The following is a 24819-nucleotide window of genomic DNA, read 5'->3' as shown; positions in this document are numbered from 1 at the left end:
TGCTCCATCTTAGACCGCATTTTCACTTATCATCAGGTGAAATAGCGGTCAAACGCAAGCCTATCTATGTATAAAAAAAAAAAAAAAAACCTTATTCAATATAATATTATAATCTTGTGTCTTGGCATTTATGTTTGCACTTCTCCAAAACACTGGTTGGTAAAAGGTCTTAAAATATAAACCGCTAGGTGACAAAAGTGAATGAAACTGCTTTAAAATCGTTGTATATATTTAGAAATCAGAAGTGATAAATATTAAAAGACAAAGCGAAAACACAAAATAACACGACATAAATAAATAAATAAATATCTTGTTATAATTACGACTCCATCCGCTCTAGATTAAGATACATAGAACAGGATACATAGGATAAGGTACAATAAATAAAATTCAGAGAATTAGCAAGACACGCAAACTTAGCGTCTGGTCGCCCCCCCCCCCTGACGTCCGCTGGGCCGAGACTGTAATATTTATGTCAGAGACATTAAAGCCTCCAAATCGGTTACATATCTTTCATTTTTTTTTACTTAAATTAAGTTAGTTACTAGTTAATTACTATAAATTGTTTTCAAAACGTTCCGAAACCAAAAGTATCTACACAGTAGAAAAAAAAGCCACAAGATTCGGGAAAGCCGCTTTTGTACTCTCCGGTTGTGCGCTGGCGTTGGTCTATTACGTTCGACCGAATCCGCGAAAAGGATTCCGAGAAAGGAAGGAGAAAGCATCGGGTTTATATCTTTCGTAACCTAGTGTGGTAGTGAGCACACACGTCAATTACAAAAATTAAATTATCTCGATGATTCTAACAATATGTATGTATGTTTATGTTTCCTGTGTCGCAGAACCGATGGCCGCTGGAGATCGCGTGTTGGCAAACGCACTGTGGGACGTCCTCCGGCCCGCTGTACCGATGATCTACGTAAGATTGCTGGTGAAGGCTGGATGAGGATTGCAGATAAGCGTGATGTTCGGCGCGAACTTGTGAATGTTTACATCTAGCTATGTGGAGAGCGCGAAATCGCTCTTTTAGCAGTGAGACCGCCTTTGTACATCTTCCTCTAACTGTACTTTTTTGAGTCTTTTAATGGAGTACCATAAAATAATCTATTTTTTTTAATTCTAACCAAAGTAATTTTTATCTAAAGGTTTTAAAGATTTAAACATTTTTTTTGAGAAAGGTCAAAATTACAAACTCAGGCAATTTTAAATCGTTTTATTAAAAGCACAGAGCAGATTGTGCTATTTGTGACCTGTCACAAAACGTCGAGAGTTATTTTAAAAATCTTAAGTTATCTTAAATAGCACAACAACACAAACTTTACGATCATATCATTGTTATAATATTTACATATTATAGAAAATGAGAATTATAATTAGTCTTTCAATTAACCTAGCTTCCGATGAATGTGACAATCATACATAGTCGATTAAAAGAATTAAATAATTAATTAATAAAATTCACTTTTTTAGTTGTCAGCTGAATGTATAGTAATTATCAAAACATTAGATTGAGTGATAAAAAAAATTAACTATGGATTAAAGTATCCTCAATGGGCGAAGTTTCAAAGAATTTATTTAAGTTCTTAAATATTTTCTTTAGGGAAGCATCCCAGATCGGATCCTTGACTAGTTCTGCAACGGATTTCCAGTTATTTCGAGCATACTCGTGTACTCCTGCGGCTGTAAAATACAATCGAAGTTCTTTATGGCCTAATCGTTAAAATTCATAGATTCATTCATTCTACAGTTCGGTGGATAGATTGACAATGTCCATTTATTTGATGATTTAAAATAACCTCGTGAGGTTATAAATTTTTTACTTGGTTACACCAAGAAAAAATATGATAAGTAGAAACATTTGTGGTAGAGTATATATAATAAAAATAAATTATTTACCCAAATCTTCACGTCCGTTGAACAGATTCCTAAAATCGTACACTACTTTAGTGAGAGGTTTGGCGACGAACTTGAAGTCCTTAATAGATGCTAGAGTTTTTCCATCATCATTTTTCACTTTGTCGACTTCACAATCTATGTTGACAAGAAACTTTCCTGTAAAGAAAGAAAAAATCTGTTCATCATCACGCTCACACACACACATACCTAATATATAAAAAATATTCTACCTAACAATGTTCTATATAAATTTTTTATTTACCTGCAACGAATTTGAAATCTCCATTTCCTTCCACAGGCAATGTTCCAAGACGTCCTTTCATATTATACTGACCAACTGCAGTAAGTTCGGGGCAGTTCCAGTCAAAAGATGCTTTTGTTAAATTCGGCTGTAATCTGAAAAAAAAAAGCATTTACTACACTTCGTTCCTTTAAGTCAATGATGATAACGTTATTTATTTTCTAAAGCAGTCATTTTGAAAAGGTTTTGTTTTTGATGAATGGAAAAATGACCATAACATAGAGAAGACAAAAGGTACATTCACCTGCTTAAGCCCCATTAAAATTTGTACGTGTGTTTTAAAAAACATACAACATAAACATCTAAAAAAAATTTCAACATAAATACATATTATTTATTCAGTTTTTGTTTTGATTTTCTTTGCAACATTATATGCAAATTTTGATACGTAATATGGGTTATTTAAAAAAATTGAAACTTTAACAACTTGAAAATTAAATAACTAAAACAACAACAGCAACGCTTACAGGATTTTTTTACATGGTAAGCAATTACCGTAGCTTAAAGATCCTGCAACACCAGAAGCATCACAAGCGCGTTGGCGACCTTACCCTCGACCCTCCCCAGGAGCTCTGGCTATCTCACTCGCTACAGGAATACAACAATGCTTTGAGAGCAGCGTACGACTCACCTGATGGTAAGCGATTATTGTAGCCTATAGATGCCTGCAAAACTACAAGCAACGCAATCGCGTTGTCGACCCTAACCCCAATCCCCTCAGGAACTCTGGTCATCTTACTCACCACAAACTTGCTTCAAAGCAGTATTATTTAACGGTGATCTTCTATAAGGTCGACGTACTTCCCTAGTCGGGCTGCTTTATCATTTAAACCATATTACCTGCTGCTGCATCAATAAAAAAACTTTTAACCGATTTTTGACCTCAAGTTTCATAAAATTTCATGAATGAATAGTGAAGTATTCTACTGGTGAAACAATTTTCGTATTATATCGAAACTTTTCTCTTTATGCTATTAATATTTTTGAAGGAATATAAAAGAGTAGTGTTGATATAGAACACAATCAACGAAACAAAATAATTCTATTTTGAGATAGTGAAAAAAAAAAAACTTTTTACCGTAAATTTGAAAGTTTGCACGTTTTGTACCCAGAAATAGTGCTATTAAAAAATTTTAAGTTCAAATCTGGTACATTTATTTCCAAATATTCATTGAATTGGGGATCGGAGCTCTCTATCTCAAGTTCTGGGATCCCATCAAATATTGGTGGAAGTGCGTTATTTATGGAATTCTCCAAGCAAGGTATATCAGTCACTTTACACGGTGTGAAGAGGCCTGAAAGTAAATAATGACATTTTAAACATGACAGCTTAAACAATATGAACATACTTCATTGTATCCTCCACCTCAATATCGCTCGTCCTCAACTTTGCAGATATTCATGGGCGAAGGTAAACATTTGACATTAGATGGTAACGACTGCCCGTTCAACTCACTCATTATAATAATTGTGTTTGCTCGGAAACGAAAAAAAAACCGACTTCAGTTACATTGACCAGTAATACAACGTAGGGAGACGAAAAATTAGTCAAGCAAATACGCATTATTAGAGATAAAAAAAAATTGCTACTCAGATCTTAATCAAATTTAAATGGGGGTACATGATAAGCACCATCTTTGAATTAAAAAAAGAATCATTGAATCATACAATTATGTTTACCCAGTAAAAAGTTCTGATGTAGCACATATAAATACAATCGAATTTAGAACCTCCTCCTTTATTATATACTAGCAGTGGCTGCGACTTCGCCCGCGTGGAATTTAACAAAAAAGCTATTGCGCAGAGTTCTAAAATAAAAGTAGCCTAAGTTACTCCTTAAGACAGACAGACATACAAAAATTGTAAATGTTATTTTGGTATATGTACCGTGTATCCATCTATATGCATTTAGTAAAAAGCGCTTCTATTAATATTACAAACACACACTCTAATTTTATTTATTTGTATAAACCTGTGTATAAGTAGATGTTTAGTGACACACAAATGGTACTTTATTTCAAAAGTCAATATTTGCGTTCGCATTCGCGTATGTGATAAATCTAAAATTCGTTACATCACTTTTATACAATAGCAAATTAAAAATATTATGTAGAACAAAAATGTATCAAAGTTTCTCATTCAGGCAACGCTAGGGGCTGAGCAAGTCGATATAGGTGTACAGAGTATATATTTCTCCATGAGTCAAGAAATCATAATTTAAAAGCTTGCTGAAATTAGTTTTAATTAAGTGAACCAAGAAATGATGAACTTGGATACTCAATCATTCAAGGCAATAAAATTATTAAATATAATTTTATATTATTATAAAACAGTAGTCTGTTTTTGATGTTTTCTATAGTATACTTAGTTGACCCAGCAAACGTTATTTTGCCATATATATTATTAACCCCCCTTGTAATTTAGGGGTATGAAAAATAGATGTTGGCTGATTCTTAGACCTACCCGATACGCATACAAAATTTCATAAAAATCGGTCCTGCCGTTTAAGAGAAGTATGGTAACTAACATCGTAACACGAGAATTTTATTTATAAGATTAGATATTGTAATTAAACTTATAATACTCACTTGAAGGAACTCCAGACCCTAAACAGACAAACGATAAAATTAAAATGAGAAACATGACCTCTCTTTAACTCTTGCGTACCGTTGCTAAGTGTAATGCGTGTTATTATGGATATTTTGTATCTGAGCACATGTATTATATACCTTTATTGTAATTATTCACCTTGATAAAAACGTGATTAAATAATGTATGCTGATTGTATTAATTTGTTTGTTACATTGTAATAATGATTTTACTATTAATAAAACCGGTACGTCGTTTATAGTTTTGAATTCCGTATTTACATATATAAACGTACTTACTACTTTGTATCTATCTATAATAGCCAAATTAATCTAAATATGTTTGACCGAGTTATTTGTTACAATATAAATGCTTACACGGATATAATTTAAAGGTTGCGTCCATTATAATTTTATACATAGGTACGTGAAATCTATACTAATATTACAAAGATGAAGAAATTGTTTATTATTTTTATAAACAATTAAAAATATCATCAATCTGTACTCTTTCTCTAAGTATATAAATTTTATACTCCTCCGTCTACGCAATTTGCGTAAAAAGGGGTAGGTACAAAGTTTTTGCACCACGTATTATAATATATAGATATAAATATATAAATACAAATAGTTTACCCAGAACCAAGCGGGAAACAAACCTGTGGAGCAGAAAGCAGGGCCACTACAAACTACGCCAACGGGTTAGTAATATTACTAAAATTTGTTGTGTTGGATTGTTCATTTACCGAGAACATATAGGCTATAATGTGTTTTAGTAGGTTTCTGTCTCAAATTAACACAGCTAGTAGTAAATATTTGTGTAACACAAAATAAAATTTCAAAATAGTATAATTGTCAGGGTAAAAATTAGAATTTGAAAAATGTCGTAAACTATATTTCCTGACATCAAAATCGTTTATCTCCTGAGAATGGTCGAGGTAGGCGTCTATTGGAACAAGTAACCGCTTACCACCAGGCGGTTTGTATTATTGTATGCTATATGCCATCCTAGAGGCCGACATAAAATGCTGGTTGCGAAGATCACAAATAAGTATTAATTTTATTTATTTACTAGCTGTGCCCGCGACTTCATCCGCGTGGAATTTAACAAAACAGTTATTGTTCAGTTCGCAGAGTTATAAATAAATTTCTAAAATAAAAGTAGCTACAATAAAGAAACAAACACACAAATGTATAGGAGAGAGTGAGATAGAATACATTACACAGTATTTTATTATAACATAATCGGTGAAAAAAAAAATCATTCGTAGGCTACTTTTTAGAAGTTTCACTTCTGCCGCTTGTGAATTGCACCTACATTACCTTTTTTATTATTTATATTTTATTTGTATTTATTCCCAGTAAGTTAAAACAAGATTTGTTAAAAAGAAATGAGATGAGATGGAATAAAGAAAATAGCAACAACTTTTTAAGGTAGGGTATTTTTTGATTTTTTTGAAGACACTTGCTAAATACGGAAGCGACTGATTATCATACGGTACCCTAATCTCTTTAATAGTAATGACGAGCAAGCAATTTCCGTCTTTTACAATAAAGCGCTGATGCAGCATGTGTATGTTGCAACGTTCGCCCAGTCACGAAACGCCGTTACAGCTATTTCATGGTATTTTAATATTAATAATATTATTAATAATACAGTTTATATTACACACTTCAGCGATAAATTATTAATTCTTCAAATTACTTTTCTTTACGACTTTGATATAAAATTTGTCATTGTTAATTTTCGCATCGAATAATTTTCACATATTCTGCTTGTAATTAATTTTAAGTAATGACATTAAATGATTTGTTTCCGAATTCAGTATTTATTTGATTATGTAAATAACTGTTTGTTTTCATTTTAATTATTGCCAACATCACTAAATGAATTGAATGAAACTCTCTACACATGATTTTAGTTTACTATGAGCTTGTTCGTACTTGAATTTGGCTTTCTTGAGAGAGGGGACGAATAGGGGATGAATATGAAATTATTTGTAATTCATTAAAACATAATCCGATTACATTTGTTATTTTTCTGTTAGAACAAAATGTTACCGAGAATTGTTCCAATAATATTTTAAGGTCTTTAGTTTGTAAGAAATAATATACACCATAGCTGTCAGCATAAAAATAACTAAAAACCTCTTATATACAAACTTACGGTACATTTTAAACTGTTATAAATTAAAGGCTTAATTACTGCGATGGCATTCACGGACTTGTTTGTGGATACAGTTAATAATTTAATGAAATGTACATAACCTGTTAAGATTATATTTAGCCCATTGAAATTTATTTATATCATAGTATTAAAACAATTTGCTGATAAAAAAAAGATCGCGACGGGCAGAAGATTGAAAAAAAAAATAGCAAAATTATTTGAAATTAGCTTTATTTAATATTTGAACTTATAACACTTTTTATCGAATAAACGATGATTCCACTTTGAAGTAGAAATATGGAATTATCGTTTTTACAAAATTATAATTAATAGCAAATCTGTGGAAATATTACTGCACAAATGCAGCGTAGACGATCCCCGTGTCATATAGTACTATATAATTCCAGTATCGGGGGTTCGGAAAAGCAAACATACACAAACCAAACGCTCAGACCACGGCGAACATCTGTATAGTCGATAAAATGTACGAGTATGTCCTGTGCGGGGATCGAACTCGCGAACGCCATCCTAACACTCATAAGCCAGTGCTGTGGGATTGCGCTAACGCGTCTTCGAATGCGATAAATACTAAATAATTATATATTCTGAAAAGCAACATCCCTTTCATTATCAGGTTGTCTGGAAGAGATTGCTTTTTAGCAATAAGATCGCCTGGTTGTACAATTTGTTACTATAATTACTTGTAATTTTAATTTTGTTCTTTATTTAAATGTGCAATAAAGTATATTATTATTATATTTATTATATAATCATATATCTCAAAACAACGGAAATATAACTAATAAGTATTATTAATTTAAATAATTATGTAACCTGGCCTATTAACACACAAATTTAAATCAACATGTAAATTAAATGTTAATGATGTAACATTATCTAGTACGAACATTAAGAATGACAATTAAGGTTGACTAGATTATTATATATTGAATTATTGTAGTTTCAAAGTAAATGATAGTTTAAATTATAATAGGGAAATAGAAATTTTATATTTATATTATTGATTAATTAGTATAAATGTTGATATTAGGAAAATATCAGCTAAAAAAATATATAATTTGAGTTTAGACTACTTGCATACATAAATTATTGATGAATTATATAAAAAATTAGATATTTAAACATTAATCTATAACATACACACGGTCGTCTTTTCCTACAGTAAGCAGGTTAATGCTTGCGTTATAGGTAACAGTCGTATGATATAACTACATTTTTTTTTTCGATAAATATATACGCATAACCTCTATAATATAAAAATGAGTCGCTGAATGTGTTGCTAAGCGCAAAACTCGAGAACGGTTGGACCGATTTCGCTAATTCTTTTTTTTAAATATTCCTTGAAGTACGAGGATGGTTCTTACGGAGAGAAAAATTCTAAAAAAAAAAAATTAAATTTCCTGAAAAAGTCTAAAACAACACTTTTCTATACTCCCATACAAAAGATTTGTGATAATACTTAAAAGTTAATTTGAACTTTAATACCATACGATAAAGTTTGTGTTAGGCGATACGAAGTTCGCCGGGTCAGCTAGTACTTATATATAAATTTATGTATATATCACACCCAGACTCGAGGTGAGAATCGAACGCACAACCCCCCGAGCAGAAAGCAGGCTCACTGCAAACTCTGCCTACGAGCTAGTCAAAATCAAAAAACTTAATTATAGCTTTCGTATATAAAAAAATATAGTGGAAAATAGTTAGCAAAATAGTAAAAGTGACAACTTACACCACAACAATTAACAGATACTTTTAAAATTACTTATAGTAGTTTAGCAACAAATGTAAATCCTTCACATGTTCTTAAGAAAATAAAAACACGTTTCTCAGTTATTTCAAAGTCCTCTTAAGAGTATTCGTGTGGTTAACAAGTCGTAAGGACATGAGAGGACGTTAGTTCAAAAGCCCTTTACGTAGTCTACAAAGAAGATAAAATCATTCAGCGGCGCCTTTATATCTTAGTGTTAGCTTTTTAATTTGTAATTGTATTGATATTACTCTTCTTTTTATTCGTTTATTACTGGAACAGTATAAACACGGCGACACCGTTTTCCGAATGGTTTGAAATGGTCATCTTTGTTATCTGTTCTGCATGATTGTTGCCCTATAAATATTGTTATCATTTAAATTTATGCTTGTAGTGATTATAATATTAACACTTAATTTTATGAGATTCATATTGAATGAATATGAAGTCATGGTTTCATGCGTTAGCGATCCTGTGGCGCCCCATTATGACGATGAGAACATCGCTGGGTTTTAGTGGATTATTCGATAAGTAGGATAAGAGCTACCTAATTAGTGTGATAAATTGTAAATAAATAATAATAAATACATTTAAGGTGAGAAATAAGTGTTTTATTGAGTGTTTCAGTCTTACTTTACACTAGTAACCTCTAATTAATTAGTCTTCCCGTGACCATGGTTGCTATGAAGTATCCGAAATGTCGGGCATTTAAAAACTTAATAAACCGCGATAAAATTCGAAAAGGTTGTTGCATTGTAACTTCTTTTAAATATAAATGATCCGTTTTATTAAAATATGGTAATAAACTAGGTTATATAAGTTATTTGCTATTTGCTTATGTGCTGTGTGGCTACGGCACTAAAGAATTTAGCCACCCCCTCTCTTCCCGTGGGTGTCGTAAGAGGCGACTAAGGGATAACAAGGTTCCACAACCATCTTGGAACTTAAGAAGCCGACCGATGGCGGGATAACCATCCAACTGCTGGCTTTGAAATACACAGGCCGAAGACGGGCAACAGCGTCTTCGGTGCGACAAAGCCAGTACTGCGGTCACCAACCCGCCTGCCCAGCGTGGTGACTATGGGCAAAACACATGAGTTCACGTTATTTTTGACGTAAACTTGTGGAGGCCTGTGTCCAGCAGTGGACTGTATAGGCTGTAATGATATAAGTTATTTACTAGATGTCAAATGATACTATTTACCTACTCACAAAAATAGAGCATATGTAAGTGTGTTTATTGCGTTTCCTGACTCCAGATACAAAATATACTTATTAGAAGAGCCTTTGTAACTGAAATTTGTATATTTACACATTTAAAAATGGAAGGAAAGATGAAGATTTTTTAAGTCAACATATTTTACGTGAAACTTTTAATTTCCCCACGGAATTAATTACTTTTACCAAAGAAACGCTTGTTCAAAATATTTCAATCCTTAACTTATGCAATTTTGAAAAGTTTCCTACTGGTAGGGTTATCAGTAAATTTTTTATATCCTTGATAAAATTTATCTCTTTGTCAAACTAGCTTTAATTAATTGGCGGTAATAAGGTTATATTTTGTGTAGTTGTGCAATAAAGTAAATAAATAAATAATGAGTGTGTACCTTTCTTTTTATTAATTTATTACATATTCAAATCAATCCGAAAATGCAGGGCAGTAACACTGAAAGTAATTTTTTAAACATTCCTTTAGGAAGAATCCTATTTCTTAATGAAGTGCACACGTGAAATAGTATAGTAGTATAAGTACCAGTAAACCTCATAAAATTCTTACATTATTTCTTGCGTCTGTTGAAAGAAGGTACATAAATGAAGGAAGGAGGCTGAAGGAAGTAAATATACTGTTGGTTTCATTTCCAGGGTTATGGAATCGATCCCAGGTCATCTAGATATAATATTTTTCATGAATATACACAATTATATAGACTAGTGGACATAATTAATTTAGATTATAAGTTTGAACATTATTAAGATTCTGCTATCAAAGACTATACTTCTATAATCACAGATTTCGCCAAGGCTACACTGTTAATTTGTCTATTTTTTTAAATAGTTTTTATGTGTTTAAAATGATAAATCGATATTTGCTTTTAGTGAAATAATTAGTAAATGGAGTTTTACAAATGTTTGTAAGCTAATGTGTAGTGAAAGTGAGTGATAAATGCGGAAAAAAAACGTGAATTACATATTGACAGGGGTTTGTTTACTAAATAAGACAGTTCCAAAAAAATAGACTTTAGAGATTTATTTATGAGTCCACTGTTACCTAAAATCTTAAAAACAAGCATTATATTTGCCAGCCATAGGAACAAACTACCCTTCGCATGTTCAACAAATTTATTTATTTTGTTAAATCTAAGTTATTATTAGTGATCTTATTTGTTTCGTCTCTGATATAAAAGATGTTGAGTGTATTTTAAGAACAGTTTATTACTACAACACTGTAATGCATGAATGACAATTATGTAAAACTACAAATCCAAAGTTTTCAGTACAAAGTTAAACTAAAAATATGCAAATAATATCAAGAAAGATAGTATTGAACAAAGAGTAAACGATACTTATACCAAACAATCGTTTTAAGTTTTCGTATTTTTTTAGTATTAGCGTCTTTACGAGAGTGATTTTAAAGTAAGTACTATGTAAATAGTATATCGATGACTATCTTTCCGTATATGTAAGTATACAGTAAATGTAAATAAAAAACTTTAATGACACAAAATTAGATTTTTATGTACAACTAGCTGCCCGGACAGACTTCGTTCTGTCAAAAGTTAGTAGTAAAAATATTATATATTTTTTTATTTTTATAAATAAATTAGGCGAATTGGTCGAATCATTCTCGAGCATGCGCTTAGAAACATTCATTTTTATTTATATAGATAAATTATTTTCAAAATCGTGTGTTTTATGTCTAATGTTAACGCCGTACCTGAGTGGCTGAGTATATATGGTTTGGATCCCCAGTCTATGATGATTCAGATACTTAAATACATATATAGATAGCAAATTTCGTGAAATCTGCAATCATTTTAGCGAGAAATAATAACCAACACCCATTCATCTATTAATATTCACAATTTTTTTTTTCTTACAATATGTATGTAAATGATATATATATATATATATATATATATATATATATATATATATATATATATATATGTATTCGCTATATCGTAAGTCGCTTTACATGATGTAATAGATCGCTTAATGAAATAATCGTATTTTTAACCATCTGTATCACATTATACTCATGAATGTTATTGGTATTTGATTTTATTTGTAAAAGCGATCTGGTATTTTCATATTTGTGCTTTTCAAACGACAAACAAACATTCTTAATTCTATATTAGATTGTTTTTGATATATTTGCGGTACTAAGTCTTATAAATAAATGAAAAAAAAAAACAGTATAAAGACCAGCTTACGTGTATAAAATGGGACTTCTTTCATGGAATAGGGCATAGACAATATTGTGAGTGCCCTTTTCTTATCTTGAGAAAATTGTTAGTCGTGACACGAATATGAATACGGGTGTAATGTGTGCCTCGATGAGTTGTTAAGACGTCAGTTTGTATTACTCCGAGTACAGTTGATGGATTCTTGAGAGTATATAAAAAATCATTCCATTTAGTGTCTATTTTTTCAACCGTTCGGATATAATGCGGTAGTACCTTATTCCTAACCAAATATTTGGTTTTTGCCTGGAACCTTCTAGCATGAGATCAGATTTTTGTAATCGCAGACACTAGATAACGATCGTTGCTAGTGGTACGAAAATTACCCGTCAAATTAGTGTTGCCTATTTTGATTTTTTTTTCATACTAAATAGGCTTAATGAATTTGTTATACGGCGAAAAAAGAGCAAAAAGATAATAATAATAATAATAAATACTCTTTATTGTACACCACAAAGAAACATTACAACAAAAGTGATACATGAAAAAAGATGATGATTCTGATTTAGCATTTTGAAAATAAAATAAAAAGTAACGTTATTTTATGAGCTATGCGGGTATTTTTAAGAATAAGATCAGAAAATAACACTTTGGAAGATTAAATTTCCTATTTTGTAGCTTCTAAAGGATTTTTCTTCTTTTAATTTTCATTACATTACGCTTACATTATTATAATACAAGATATTGCACAGAATATAAATAACCTTATTTCCTTGAATACATAAGCAGACTATGAATTATATTATAACAAAGAATCTTTGCTTGAAAAAGATAAAGAAAAAAAAACTAAATTGCGCAATATATACCTCTACGGGTCGTTGTACTGAATGACTGAATAATGAACGAAAGGACCGACAAAATGAATGGAGGAGCAAGTTTCACAGTACATTACACATTTCACCGCTATGGGTAGGCGGTTTATAAAAATAGTTCTTTTTGTAATTGAGAATGTTTATTCTACTGTTTCATTGCTGAGGTTTATATTACTATGCTAGAGATATTATATCATTTTATGTACTTCATAAATAGGAAAAAAGTATTACATTCTTATTCTTAATCTTTGGCTTCTTTTTACAGTTGGATAGCATCATATGTTTGTTCAGATATATATACAATACAAGCATTGACCTTTAGATCACGTTTTATGGCAATGCAAATATTTGTTTTGAACGTAGATTGAACCTATGACCATTAGCGTTTCATCTAGTCGCTGTAATCATTGCGGTCGCCCATAATCTAATCTATATAAATAAATGTTGAATGTTGCTAAGCGCATAACTCGAGAATGGCTCGACCAATTCAGTTAATTTATTTTTTTGTATGTTCCATAAGGCCCACGGAAGGTTTTAATACTAAAAAAAATTATCTTCTACTATTAACTTTTGACAGAACGAAGTCTGTCCAAGCAGCTAGTAATGAATAAAAACTGCACTATTACTGTTACATTAAAATTTATTCCGTAGGACTATAATGTTTTGTATGTGTAAATTACGCAAACACATAATTATTGTAATTGAAATTGATATAACGAAACCTAATTAGAGAACCTTTTTATTGTTCGTTAGTAAAAAAAAAAATCCTTGTGGTTGAATGCGATTGCGATTGCGATTGTGATTTGCGGGTCTCCCAGCGTGCTTCGGAGAGCACGTTAAGCCGCCGGTCGCGGTTGTTATCATGTCCACCTAATAGCGATCGTTACTCATAGTAGGGAATATATCCGCCAACCCGCATTAGAACAGCGTGGTAGATTAAGCTCTGATCCTTCTCCTACATGGGGAAAGAGGCCCTTGCCTAGTAATGGGACATTACAGGCTGAAACTTTAAAAAAATAAATAAAAAAGGAATATTTAAGAAAAAGAAATGGGGGAACGAAGCTTGCCGGGTCAAGTAGAATATTAATCTAGTAAAGTTCAGATCCAGTCTTTAAAAATTGGCGCACTCGTGTAGATTTGGGTTATGTCAGCCCTTAGTTTAATTCATTTGCTAATTAATCTGGTAATGCGTAAGAATTTGATTTGCATTGATTCGAATTGAGACAATTCTATTCAATCAATTCAAATAATTTATTGTATATAAATGATGATGATGAGGGTAGTTTGCGATTTTCAATTCTCGTTCACTATCATACAAGACGGCGATCAGCGTTGCGTAATAGAAGCGTTAAAATAAGAAATAAAATAAAATTTGAATGACGTTGTGACTCTTAGACAATTATTGTGAACCATAAAAAGTGTGGAATCAAGATTTAGCTTGCATTCTTATCTTATATATAAAATTCTGTGTCACAATGTTAGTTAAAATACTTCTCCGAAATGGTTAGACCGATTTTTATGAAATTTTGTGTACATATCGGGTAGGTCTGAGAATCGGCCAAGATCTATTTTTCATACCCCTAAGTTGTAAGAGGAGGGGATTAAGAGAGTTAATAACATAAATGGCAAAACAACGTTTGCGGGGTCAGCTAATTATTTATAGAATATACATAGCGAAGTATACAATGCACTACTAGTACCTGTACTAGGCCGAGCCTATTACATCATTACAGCCTATACAGTCCACTGCTGGACATAGGCCTCCACAAGTTTACGCCAAAAATAACGTGAACTCGTGTGTTTTGCCCATAGTCACTACGCTGGGCAAGCGGGTTGGTGACCGCAGTACTGGCTTTGTCGCACCGAAGACGCTGCTGCTCATTTTCGGCCTGTGTATTTCAAAACCAGCAGTTGTATGGTTATCCCGCCACCAGTCGGCTCTTTAAGTAGCGGAACTGTGTTATCCCTTAGTCGCCTCTTACGACGCCCACGGGAAGAGAGGGGGTGGCTATATTCTTTGGTACCGTAGTCACACAGTACGAGCCTGTTACAGGTACAAGTTAAAAACCTAATAACTCGAAAGGTTTTACAAGGTTGCAACATGAAATGCAAGAAAAGGATACTAAAATATAATTACATTGTTAATGTAATTTATAAGGACAAAACTTCTGAAAAACCATTAGGGTTACATTGTACAATTATCCCACTCGTGCCTATTTTTTAACCTTTTCATTAATCATCACAGATACCTACACACATATACATATAAATGCTATAAATAAAATATACCAATCCAAAATCGAAACGCCAAATTGAGAAAATAAATCAATGTATAAGGAAACCACTTGTTTTACATTAATTTACTAAGAAAGCTTTTTTCTAGAAAATTTAATTTCCTTTAAGAACACGCATCGCTCAAAATTTTTCAGATTGATAATTGACGAGTTTTGACTAAAATGACAATTTTTTTTTGTTTTGAATAAAATGTGATAACTTTAAAAAAAAATCTAAAGTCGTAACGATACACCACTTAATATTTTCGTTAAGGGCTAAAACTTTTACAATAATCTTTTTTTTATCATTATGAATGATAATACACAGTATCGTTAAAGAAAAAAAAATAGTCGTTGTTTAGCCCAGTCTAATAAATACATACACATAAATACACCGAAACATATCAATGTATATAAATTAGTAATTACTTGTAGAAAAACACTATATTATTTGTCTGTATGTGAAAGCTATAAGTGTATACAAAAAGTTTTGCCTGGTTGTCCGCTAATCTATATATCTATATTCTATATAATAATATATATAAAAGCGAAAGGTCATTCATCACGAAATCTCCGAAACTATAACACGTACAAACTTGAAATTTGGCAGGTAGGCTCCTTTTAAGACGTAGGCATCCGCTAAGAACGGATTTTACGAAACTCGACCCCTAAGGGGGTGAAATGGGGGTTGGAACTTTGTATGAAAGTCCTATGATTTTGAAGTAAGAGATATACTATATTATAGATGATGAGAAGGTGTCCAAATAATATATCTTTAGAAATCAACTCCCTTTTGGGGTTGAATCGGGGGATCGTAGGTTGACCCACTCATCACGAAATCTCCGAAACTTTAACAGCTTCAAACTTGAAATTTGGCAGGTACGTTTCTTATAGAGCGCAGACATTTGCTAAGAAAGGATTTTATGAAACTCGGCCCTTAAAGGGATAAAACGGGGGTTGGAACTTTGTATGAAAGTCCTATGTTTTTGAAGTAAGAGACTTGAAATTTAAAATGTATGCTCTATAGATGATGAGAAGGTGTCCAATAATGTATCTTTAGAAGTCAACTCCCTTTTGGGGTTAAAACGGGAGATGGTAGATTGACTCACTCATCGCGAAATCTCCGAAACTATAACAACTATAAACTTGAAATTTGGCAGATAGGCTCCTTATAGGGCCTAACATTCGCTAAGAATGGATTTTACAAAACTCGATCCCTAAGGGGGTAAGACGGGGGTTGGTTGTTCGTATGAAAGTCCTATGTTTTTGAAGTAAGAGACTTGAAATTTGAAATGTATGCTCTATAGATGATGAAAAGGTGTCCAAATAATGTATCTTTAGAAATCAACTCCCTTTTTGGGTTAAAACGGGGGATGGTAGGTTGACTCATTCATCACGAAATCTCCGAAACTATAACACATAAAAACTTGAAATTTGGCAGGTAAACTCCTTATAGGGCGTAAACATTCACGAAGAACGAATTTTACGAAACTCGACCTCTAAGAAGATAAAACGGGGGTTGGAAGTTTGTACGAAAGTCCTATGTTTTTGAAGTAAGGGAGTTGAAATTTTGAAATGTATGATCTATAGATGGTGAAAAGGTGTCTAAATAATTTATCTTTAGAAATTATCTCCCTTTTGGGGTTAAAACGGGGGATGGTAGGTTGACTCACTCATCACGAAATCTCCGAAACTATAACACCTACAAAATTGAAATTTGGCAGGTAGGCTCCTTATAGAACGTAGACAACCGCTAAGAACGGATTTTACGAAATTCGACCCCTAATGGGGGAAAACGGGGGTTGGAAGTTTGTATGAAAGTCCTATGTTTTTGAAGTAAAAGACTTGAAATTTAAAATGTATGCTCTATAGATAGTGAAAAGGTGTTCAAATAATGTATCTTTAGAAATCAACTCCCTTTTGCGGTTAAAATGGGGGATGGTAGGTTGACTCAATCATCACGGAATCTCCGAAACTATAACAGCTTCAAACTTGAAATTTGGCAGGTACGTTTCTTATAAAGCGCAGACATTTGCTAAGAAAGGATCTTATGAAACTCGGCCCTTAAAGGGATAAAACGGGGGTTGGAAGTTTGTATGAAAGTCCTATGTTTTTGAAGGAAGAGACTTGAAATTTAAAATGTATGCTCTATAGATGGTGAGGAAGTGTCCAAATAACACATCATAATCTATATATATAAAAGAGAAAGGTCACTGACTCACTCATCACGAGAACTCAAAAATCGCTGGATGGTCCATTTATCCAAGATGGACAAAGATGAAATTTGGCAGGGAGGTAGATTATAGCTAGTAGACGTCCGCTAAGAACGGATTTTGCGATATTCCACCGCTAAGGGGGTTTAATTGGGGTTGATAGTTTGTATGAAATATATACAGCAGCTATAAGTTCGCCTGATAGGTTATTTATACTGCTGCCTGAAAATAAAACTAATAATTTGGTGTATAGAGAGATTATATAAAAATAATTATTAAATTATAATAAATTGTGCCTTTGAGAAAGTTACTCAGAGTGATAAGCATTTCAAATGACTGAAATAAAAAAATAATTTGCGGTAAGCATCTTAATAGTAATGCATATCTTCATAACCACGCGGACGTAGTCGCGGGCAACAGTTAGTGTATTATAAAACAAAGTCCCCAAAAGCGTATGTGATCGATTCCCTCAAAATCTACTGAACGGATTTTCATGCCGTTTCACCAATGGAGAGAGGGCTTCAAGAGGAAGGTTTATGGAACCGCTAAGCCGATTTTGATGAGAGTTTCACTGGAGGTTTGCCGGGAGAACTTTTTGACAAACTGATTTCAACGCGGGCGAAGCCGCGGGCACAGCTAGTGATAATATAATTGTATTAGAAAATTCTCCTCTGTAGTTTAATTTTCGATTATAAAGAGGGTTTTAACTTCATCACATGACAGCAACTTATCTCAATCAATTATTTTATGTTTACAATAATAGTAAATAAGGGAATTAATGCTGATAATTTTGTTTGTTTTGTTGAAAAATGATCCTATAAAGCACTAGAATTTATAAGTAAAAGTAGTTCTTAAACTGAGTGCCGGGCATACATTTTTAATTTTGCTGTAACTTGTATTTTTGAGGGCGTAGATAATTTTTTTTGTGTTGAGCAAAAATAATTTGCAGGACAAAAAGGTTTCTGACACTCAGTACCTCACATTCAGTATATATTTTCCATGTCAAATATTTATAGGGTATAAAGGTCATCGCCTTTAGAAGACCGCGTTAGGCTCTCTCTAAAGGTGATGACCGGTAAGGTGCTCTAATTAGTTTTGTTTGCACTGACAGGGTAAAATATAAAGTTTTCAGAGGCAGCTCGTCCCGAAGAGCGCTGGTGCAGTGCACTCCCAATAAAATTATATAGGTAATCTTAAACATATATTATTTATGTTACATACTATCCTTACATTACATTCTTTCTATTCTACTATGCCTATACAATAGTTTATTATAATACGTACATTTGGCATTAAGTTGTAACGAGTGGAGCGCCAGTAATTGTGTTCCTATAAAACGAAGTTTAGTACGATTGTCACTGTAGCTACTGTTCAATGAGTGCGAAAGAGACAGGCCGACGCGTGAAATAATATATTTCATATGAGAAATTAGGTTAATCTGGAGCACCGCTCACGCGCAACGTTGCTATCTGCAGGTTCGACCGTGCGGCAGCGAGTGGCGTTTGGGGAGTTGTTGTATTGTTATGTTATTATTATTGTGTTATTGTTATTCGCTGTTGCCGTTGGTTGTGTGGATGTAAAGAAAGCAATAAATGATTTTGTTTTCCGTGTCTGGTGTTTGGAGCTGGCGTCTTATAATGATTGCTTATGAGATTCCTAATTTACTCTTTCAAATTTTTTTATTAAACTATTTTTTAATTGAGACTTTGAGTTTACGAATATATCTATGTCCTTACACTTCTCATTAAACAGACTAGACAGAACAGAATTGGCGGAGTAATTAGTACTACGTTTGGTCACATATAGGAGTGGTGTATGTCGGGTACGACGCTTGGGTGCACAATATGATATTGCTCCTACAAGCTCGGGACAATCCACGCGGCCATGACAATGTCATATAAGAAAGAAAGACTAATTATTTTGCGACGTTCCTCCAGTGTCAGAAGATTATCTTTAGAATATGATAGGGAAGGTTGTCGACTTCGGTAAAAAATGTGTTTGATAATTTTTTTTGGATCATTTCTAGACGATCTATATAAATGTTATATTGAGGGGACTAGATAGGACACGCATACTCGAGAACATTTTGTACATACGAGATATAAACAGTTACAATCGCATTCATATCACTAAAAGGCCTACATGCGCGCAGAACGAATCCTAGATTTTTTAAAGCTATTTGAGTGATTATTGAGTTGTGAAGCGAATATATAATTTTACTATCAAAATACACACCGAGGTCCTTTATGTGGTTAGTACGATCAATTATTTTACCATAAAAATGATAGAAGAAATTTATAGGATTCAATTTTCACGTGAACGTTATGCATTGGCACTTTTCAATGTTGACATTTATCTTATTATGTGCGTAATACGCATAAAGTGAATTTAAATCCGATTGCAAACGATAGCTTTCCTTTGAACTTTCTATTTTTATGTATACTTTCTTATAGTGTGTAGTCTTTCTATTTCGGCATACTGACAGGACTGAGGTTTTCATTTTATAATTGTCTACATGTAATGTGAAGATATTCTAAAAGATAAAAACATCGTTTTTGTTTAATTCAAAATTAGTATATTTGCCTGTAGCCATCGAGTTGCAACTCGTAATCCTTCCTCCGCTTTTAATGACAGACTGTAGCGGGGGTTTTACTTCGTACTTCTCTGCACTACCGATTCTTTTCTGCAGAATCTACATTCCGAATCGGTGGTAGCTTTACTTCTACAAATATAATAATTGATTTTTAAAGTTTTAATTTGTAAAATGACGATTCGAAAGTGCTCTTGGAGCCTATTTGAATAAAGCTGTTTTTTATTTTAATTTTACCAAATTTCAAGATTCTGAGTTTACGGGAATTACCCTGTAGGTTTTGATTCCCTCGTGACTGTCGAAAATTTGCAGCATAAATGACTGTATTTTTTGATTCCGTTGGCTTAGAAGTTTGATTTTTTCACAGGTCTAAGGGACAGTAGACCTGAGTAGTTCCACGCAGTCTTGAGAAAAAGGGTCTTGACAAACAGACCGACAAATAAGTGATCATATAAGGCTTCCGTTTTTTTCTTTTGAGGTACGGAACCCTAAAAAGACAAGTTTTTTGGCAGTAAATAAGAAAATGTTACTAAATCTTTAAACAGATATGTATTAAAATACATAAAAATTACGTATATGAAATTTTATTTTGTAAGTACATACTTAATAACTTTGTGAAAATGGTGAAAATACCCAATCGTAATAAATTCACTTAAAAATTAAAGTTTATCTCTCAATGGGTGGATGATCGATTGCCGTAATCTAGGATTATTGGCAACCTTTGAAATCTCCTTTAAATAGGGCACGATCCCGATTAGCCTCACTTTAGAGCTCTCTGAGAGGATTTTTATGCTTATTTAATGCGGGTTGAGGAATCCGTATTGTAAGCCTTTGGTCTTTAGAGGTTTTATTGGCACAAATTCAACTAACAACTCTATTCAACTTCGTTTATTAGAAGGTTTCTTATAGCAAACATGAATAATGGTGAAAGCGTTACTTTGCAAATTTCCGTACCCGAATATCTTAATGTTAACGTTGGCTTAGAGACATAGAAGCAAACTGAACACCCCTACTTATCTTATAATACGCAGTAAAATACGTATATTTTTACAATCGCAGGCTACCAAACGATTTTAAAGGAGCATATATTTAATTTATTTGGTAAACCAATCCATCCGAAAATTCTAATTCATGCAGTATCTGAGGATAAGTTTTGGCAAAGTTCCACTAACTAAGGCTGCGCCGTCAAGTGAAAAAACGTTCTTTGATGTCTAAAAATAATTGTTGGATAGATTAAGATTAATTTAAGCTGTATTAGAAACATGGATTATTAAATTTCACTGGTGTCAATAAATAAATGGTTTTGACAAAAGAGTTTTTATTATACTAATTACTAAGCATAGCAAAATAGTTACGATTATAAAATAAATCTTATATCTATAAAGTTTAGCTTATAACTAAATCCGGAGCAAAACAGAATATTTGTGCTCACATTTGGAGCCTGTGATAGCGAATTGATTTAGTTCTGACTGCCTCGTGATCTCAGCGCCGTTAAAGTCTAAGGATGTCCTTACTAAATATCAGAAGAATTAATTCTAAATTAGAAACCGTTCTTAAATTTAAAATAAAATAAAAACAATTCCATAATTTTAGTGTCTTGTCTGTTTGAAATAAAAGCAGAACTCTATAAAAATTAAGTATAGAGAAATGTCAAAGAGCTCGATTTTTAGTTAAGAATTGATTATGAAAATCAGCTGATGCATTTTTATTTTCTTACATATTAAAAGCCTCAGAGTGTTTTCAGCATTTGTCAAATTTCTTAACTTTACAGTTTGTGAATTTGCGCATGTTTAAGTTTCTTCTTTAATACTTTCATCATATACATATATATATTGCAAATGTTTTACTATTACTAACAGTTTTAGGAATATTGTAAAAGTCGAATAAAGTGGGTGAATTCCGGTGCAAAATTAAAGTAATAACTTAGCCAAGTTCGTATATAGTCCCACACATGGCTGTGACTACGAAGGAAATTGAAACGTTAATACATATTTTGCCTATTACAGAACTTTTATAACAATGTTAGTTATTTAGAGTTATCTAAGAGGCGTGAACATAATTTCATAAAAAAAAAATTTCAAAGTACCTGTGACTGTCAGTTATATTCATGCAATGAGTTCGAAAGTTCGAGTTAGAAAGCATTTCTTGACAGAGTCAATATAAGAAGGAGTTTCTCAATTCGATTTTATGTGTGTTAACTTATAACTTTTTACGGGGTTTTTGACGATTTTTTTTTTTTATTTTTTAATAGCTGTTGCTTGTCATGTGGCCAGTTTAATTTATATTTGAGCGAAATATGATGAGTATTTTTTGAGTTATCTGTAATAATGTGTATTTTACTATAATTGTTGTTATTATATTAATCTTTTTTTTTGTTTGAGAAAAAACACAACTATCGATCGATCGTTTAATAAATATTTAGATGTGGAACGTGGTGTGAAGTTCATCGTCCCCAGTGAAAAGGGAAGATCCTCCGACCAGACGGGGGTTGTGTCTGGCGAGCTACTGGCCCAACGGTTGTTGTCAGGATCTTGTATATATACTCAATCACTTTGATAACTTTGATAGCGCGATGTAGGATACGTCAGTTTTTCTCTAGTTTGTATACCGCGCGATAGATGTCGCTACAAATATATAATGGTAAATGTGAAGCTACCACCAATTAGGTGTGAAGATTCTGTTGCAAGATAGTAAATACTGCGAATAATCCTTTGAAACCAAATAAATAATGTTTTAATATCTGTAGCGTTGCTCCATAATAATAAATCGTAAGACATTAATTACACTGTAAAAATAGTTTGACGAACTTTACTAACCGCGATTGCTGCGGAGTTTATTCAGAGATGACAAATGGGAATTCTACTAAAGTTTCAAATTCAAATTTATCCCTACGAAACCGAAATCACCGTGTAAGATAATAGAGCAACTGAAAACCACAGGTATGATCAACCGAAATAGCAAATTGATAATCCATATAGCGAACATTGTGAAGGGACATTTTAATAGAAATAAAGTGTATGTGTTTGTTCCAACAAGCGACTGATGTTTTTTTACTCATAAAGAACGATTACTGTGACATTTAATTATTAATGTTCTATGAAATTAATCAAATAGTAATTAATAAGAAAAAAAAATATAAACTTATTCTATCATAAATAATTGTGTTTACTCGCAAACGAAAAAATACCGACATCAATTACATCGACAAGTAATACAACGTAAGTCGATGCAATATTAGGTTACTTAAAAATTAGTCATCAGATCTCATCTTTTCATCCTATTGCAGTCCACTGCTGGACATAGGCCTCCACAAGTTCGCAACAAAAATGGTATGAATTCATGTGTGTTGCCCATAGTCACCACGCTGGGCAGGTGGGTTGGTGACCGCAGGGCTGGCTCTGTCGCACCTAAGACGCTGCTGCCCGTCATTGGCCTGTGTATTTCAAAGCCAGCAGTTGGATGGTTATCCTGCCATCGGTCGGCTTTATAAGTTCCAAGATGGTAGTGGAACTGTGCTATCCCTTAGTCGCCTCTTACGACACCCATGGGAAGAGAGGGGTTGGCTATATTCGTTAATGTCGTAACTACACGACAAATACAGTTAATGTTGGTATATTATTACGCTCATAACTTGCTACAGATAAAAAGGCGTTAAAGCCTCACTCTCAGCGTTACTGCTGTTTCGTTGTTTCACTAGATTTAACCCTCCATATTTTTTCTCACCGCGCGCCTTATATCGTTTCCAAAGAAGTTAACTCCAAAAACGATTCTTCTGAGAGATTATTCTGAGATTGATTATACTGGCAGAATGTTCTCGGAGATCAGACTGAAGTGAGTGTCATTAACTAAATAACGTCCATTACCGCGTGAACGAAGGCACGCGTTATGTATTGCCGCTATTATCTGTTGAGTAATGATCGTGGAATCATTAGTTATGGAATTAGGAGTGCATTAATGATGATTTTTTTCTTTGAACAAGTACAATGTTAATATTGGTAGTAACAGCTAAGCTTGTAAGACCTAGGGTAGAAAAATTTAAATATCTTTTTGGTGATTTCTGTGTTTCAACGTGTATAGAGTTACGAATCGTTCTCGCATTACATTGAGTTTTGTTTTATGTTTTTGTTTTGTACATCTTCCTTGACACGCTTTATTGTACGTGTTAAGTGTGGTTGTATCTATATTAGAGGAAAACTTTTGCTGTAACTAGTGATGCAATAAAAGAATTGATTGAATAAATAAATTTGTAAGCAAGTAAAAATGCAAGGTTTGCAATTCTTATAAAACTATGGCTAATATATGTGGAACCATTACACTTTTTTAATTGAACTACTGCACAAGATTTTGCACTCAAAACTTATGAAAAGGAACTTGTAAGGCAATAATTGTATGACTTTTTATCCGTGTTTTATACCTGATATAATCTTCTTGGAGGCTAAGTACAACATGTTTGATGAATGAAATAAACACTCACCTTTACTACATCTGAAACTACTGTCTTAGTAAAAAAAGAAAAAATACATATCATAGTTGTGTATTTAAAAATATAGATTTTAAAATGAAACTTATTTTATCGACCAAAAATTTTCGTTATTCTATCGCATGTCGCATGTCGCGAGTGTTCCGCGGTAATTTTGTGTTATGATCTGTGTATTTATGTAAATGTTTTTAATCCCTAAAGTTTAACTTGCATCGTGATTTCCATAAAACCACACAATTCTTTTTTACTTAGATTAATGGAAGA

General features: G+C 32.7%; 1 protein-coding gene across 1 annotated transcript; it reads right to left on the bottom strand.

Annotated features, from left to right (window-relative positions):
• Nucleotides 1–1198: 1198 nt before the first annotated feature.
• Nucleotides 1199–4891, bottom strand: LOC123662964 (protein takeout-like). Its single transcript, XM_045597728.1, has 5 exons — nt 4786–4891; nt 3276–3492; nt 2159–2292; nt 1897–2052; nt 1199–1680 (listed from the first exon to the last, which is right to left on the bottom strand). Exons 1-5 carry the CDS (start codon nt 4838–4840, stop codon nt 1526–1528), a joined length of 717 nt encoding a protein of 238 aa, XP_045453684.1. The 5' UTR covers nt 4841–4891; the 3' UTR covers nt 1199–1525.
• Between the last annotated feature and the right edge of the window lie 19928 nt (nt 4892–24819).

The sequence above is a fragment of the Melitaea cinxia genome, chromosome 19, assembly GCF_905220565.1.
Source record: "Melitaea cinxia chromosome 19, ilMelCinx1.1, whole genome shotgun sequence".
NCBI classification, from domain to species: Eukaryota; Metazoa; Arthropoda; class Insecta; order Lepidoptera; family Nymphalidae; genus Melitaea; species Melitaea cinxia.
The sequence above is the reverse complement of the archived record's forward strand: the minus strand, read 5'-3'. Positions and strand labels throughout refer to the sequence as shown.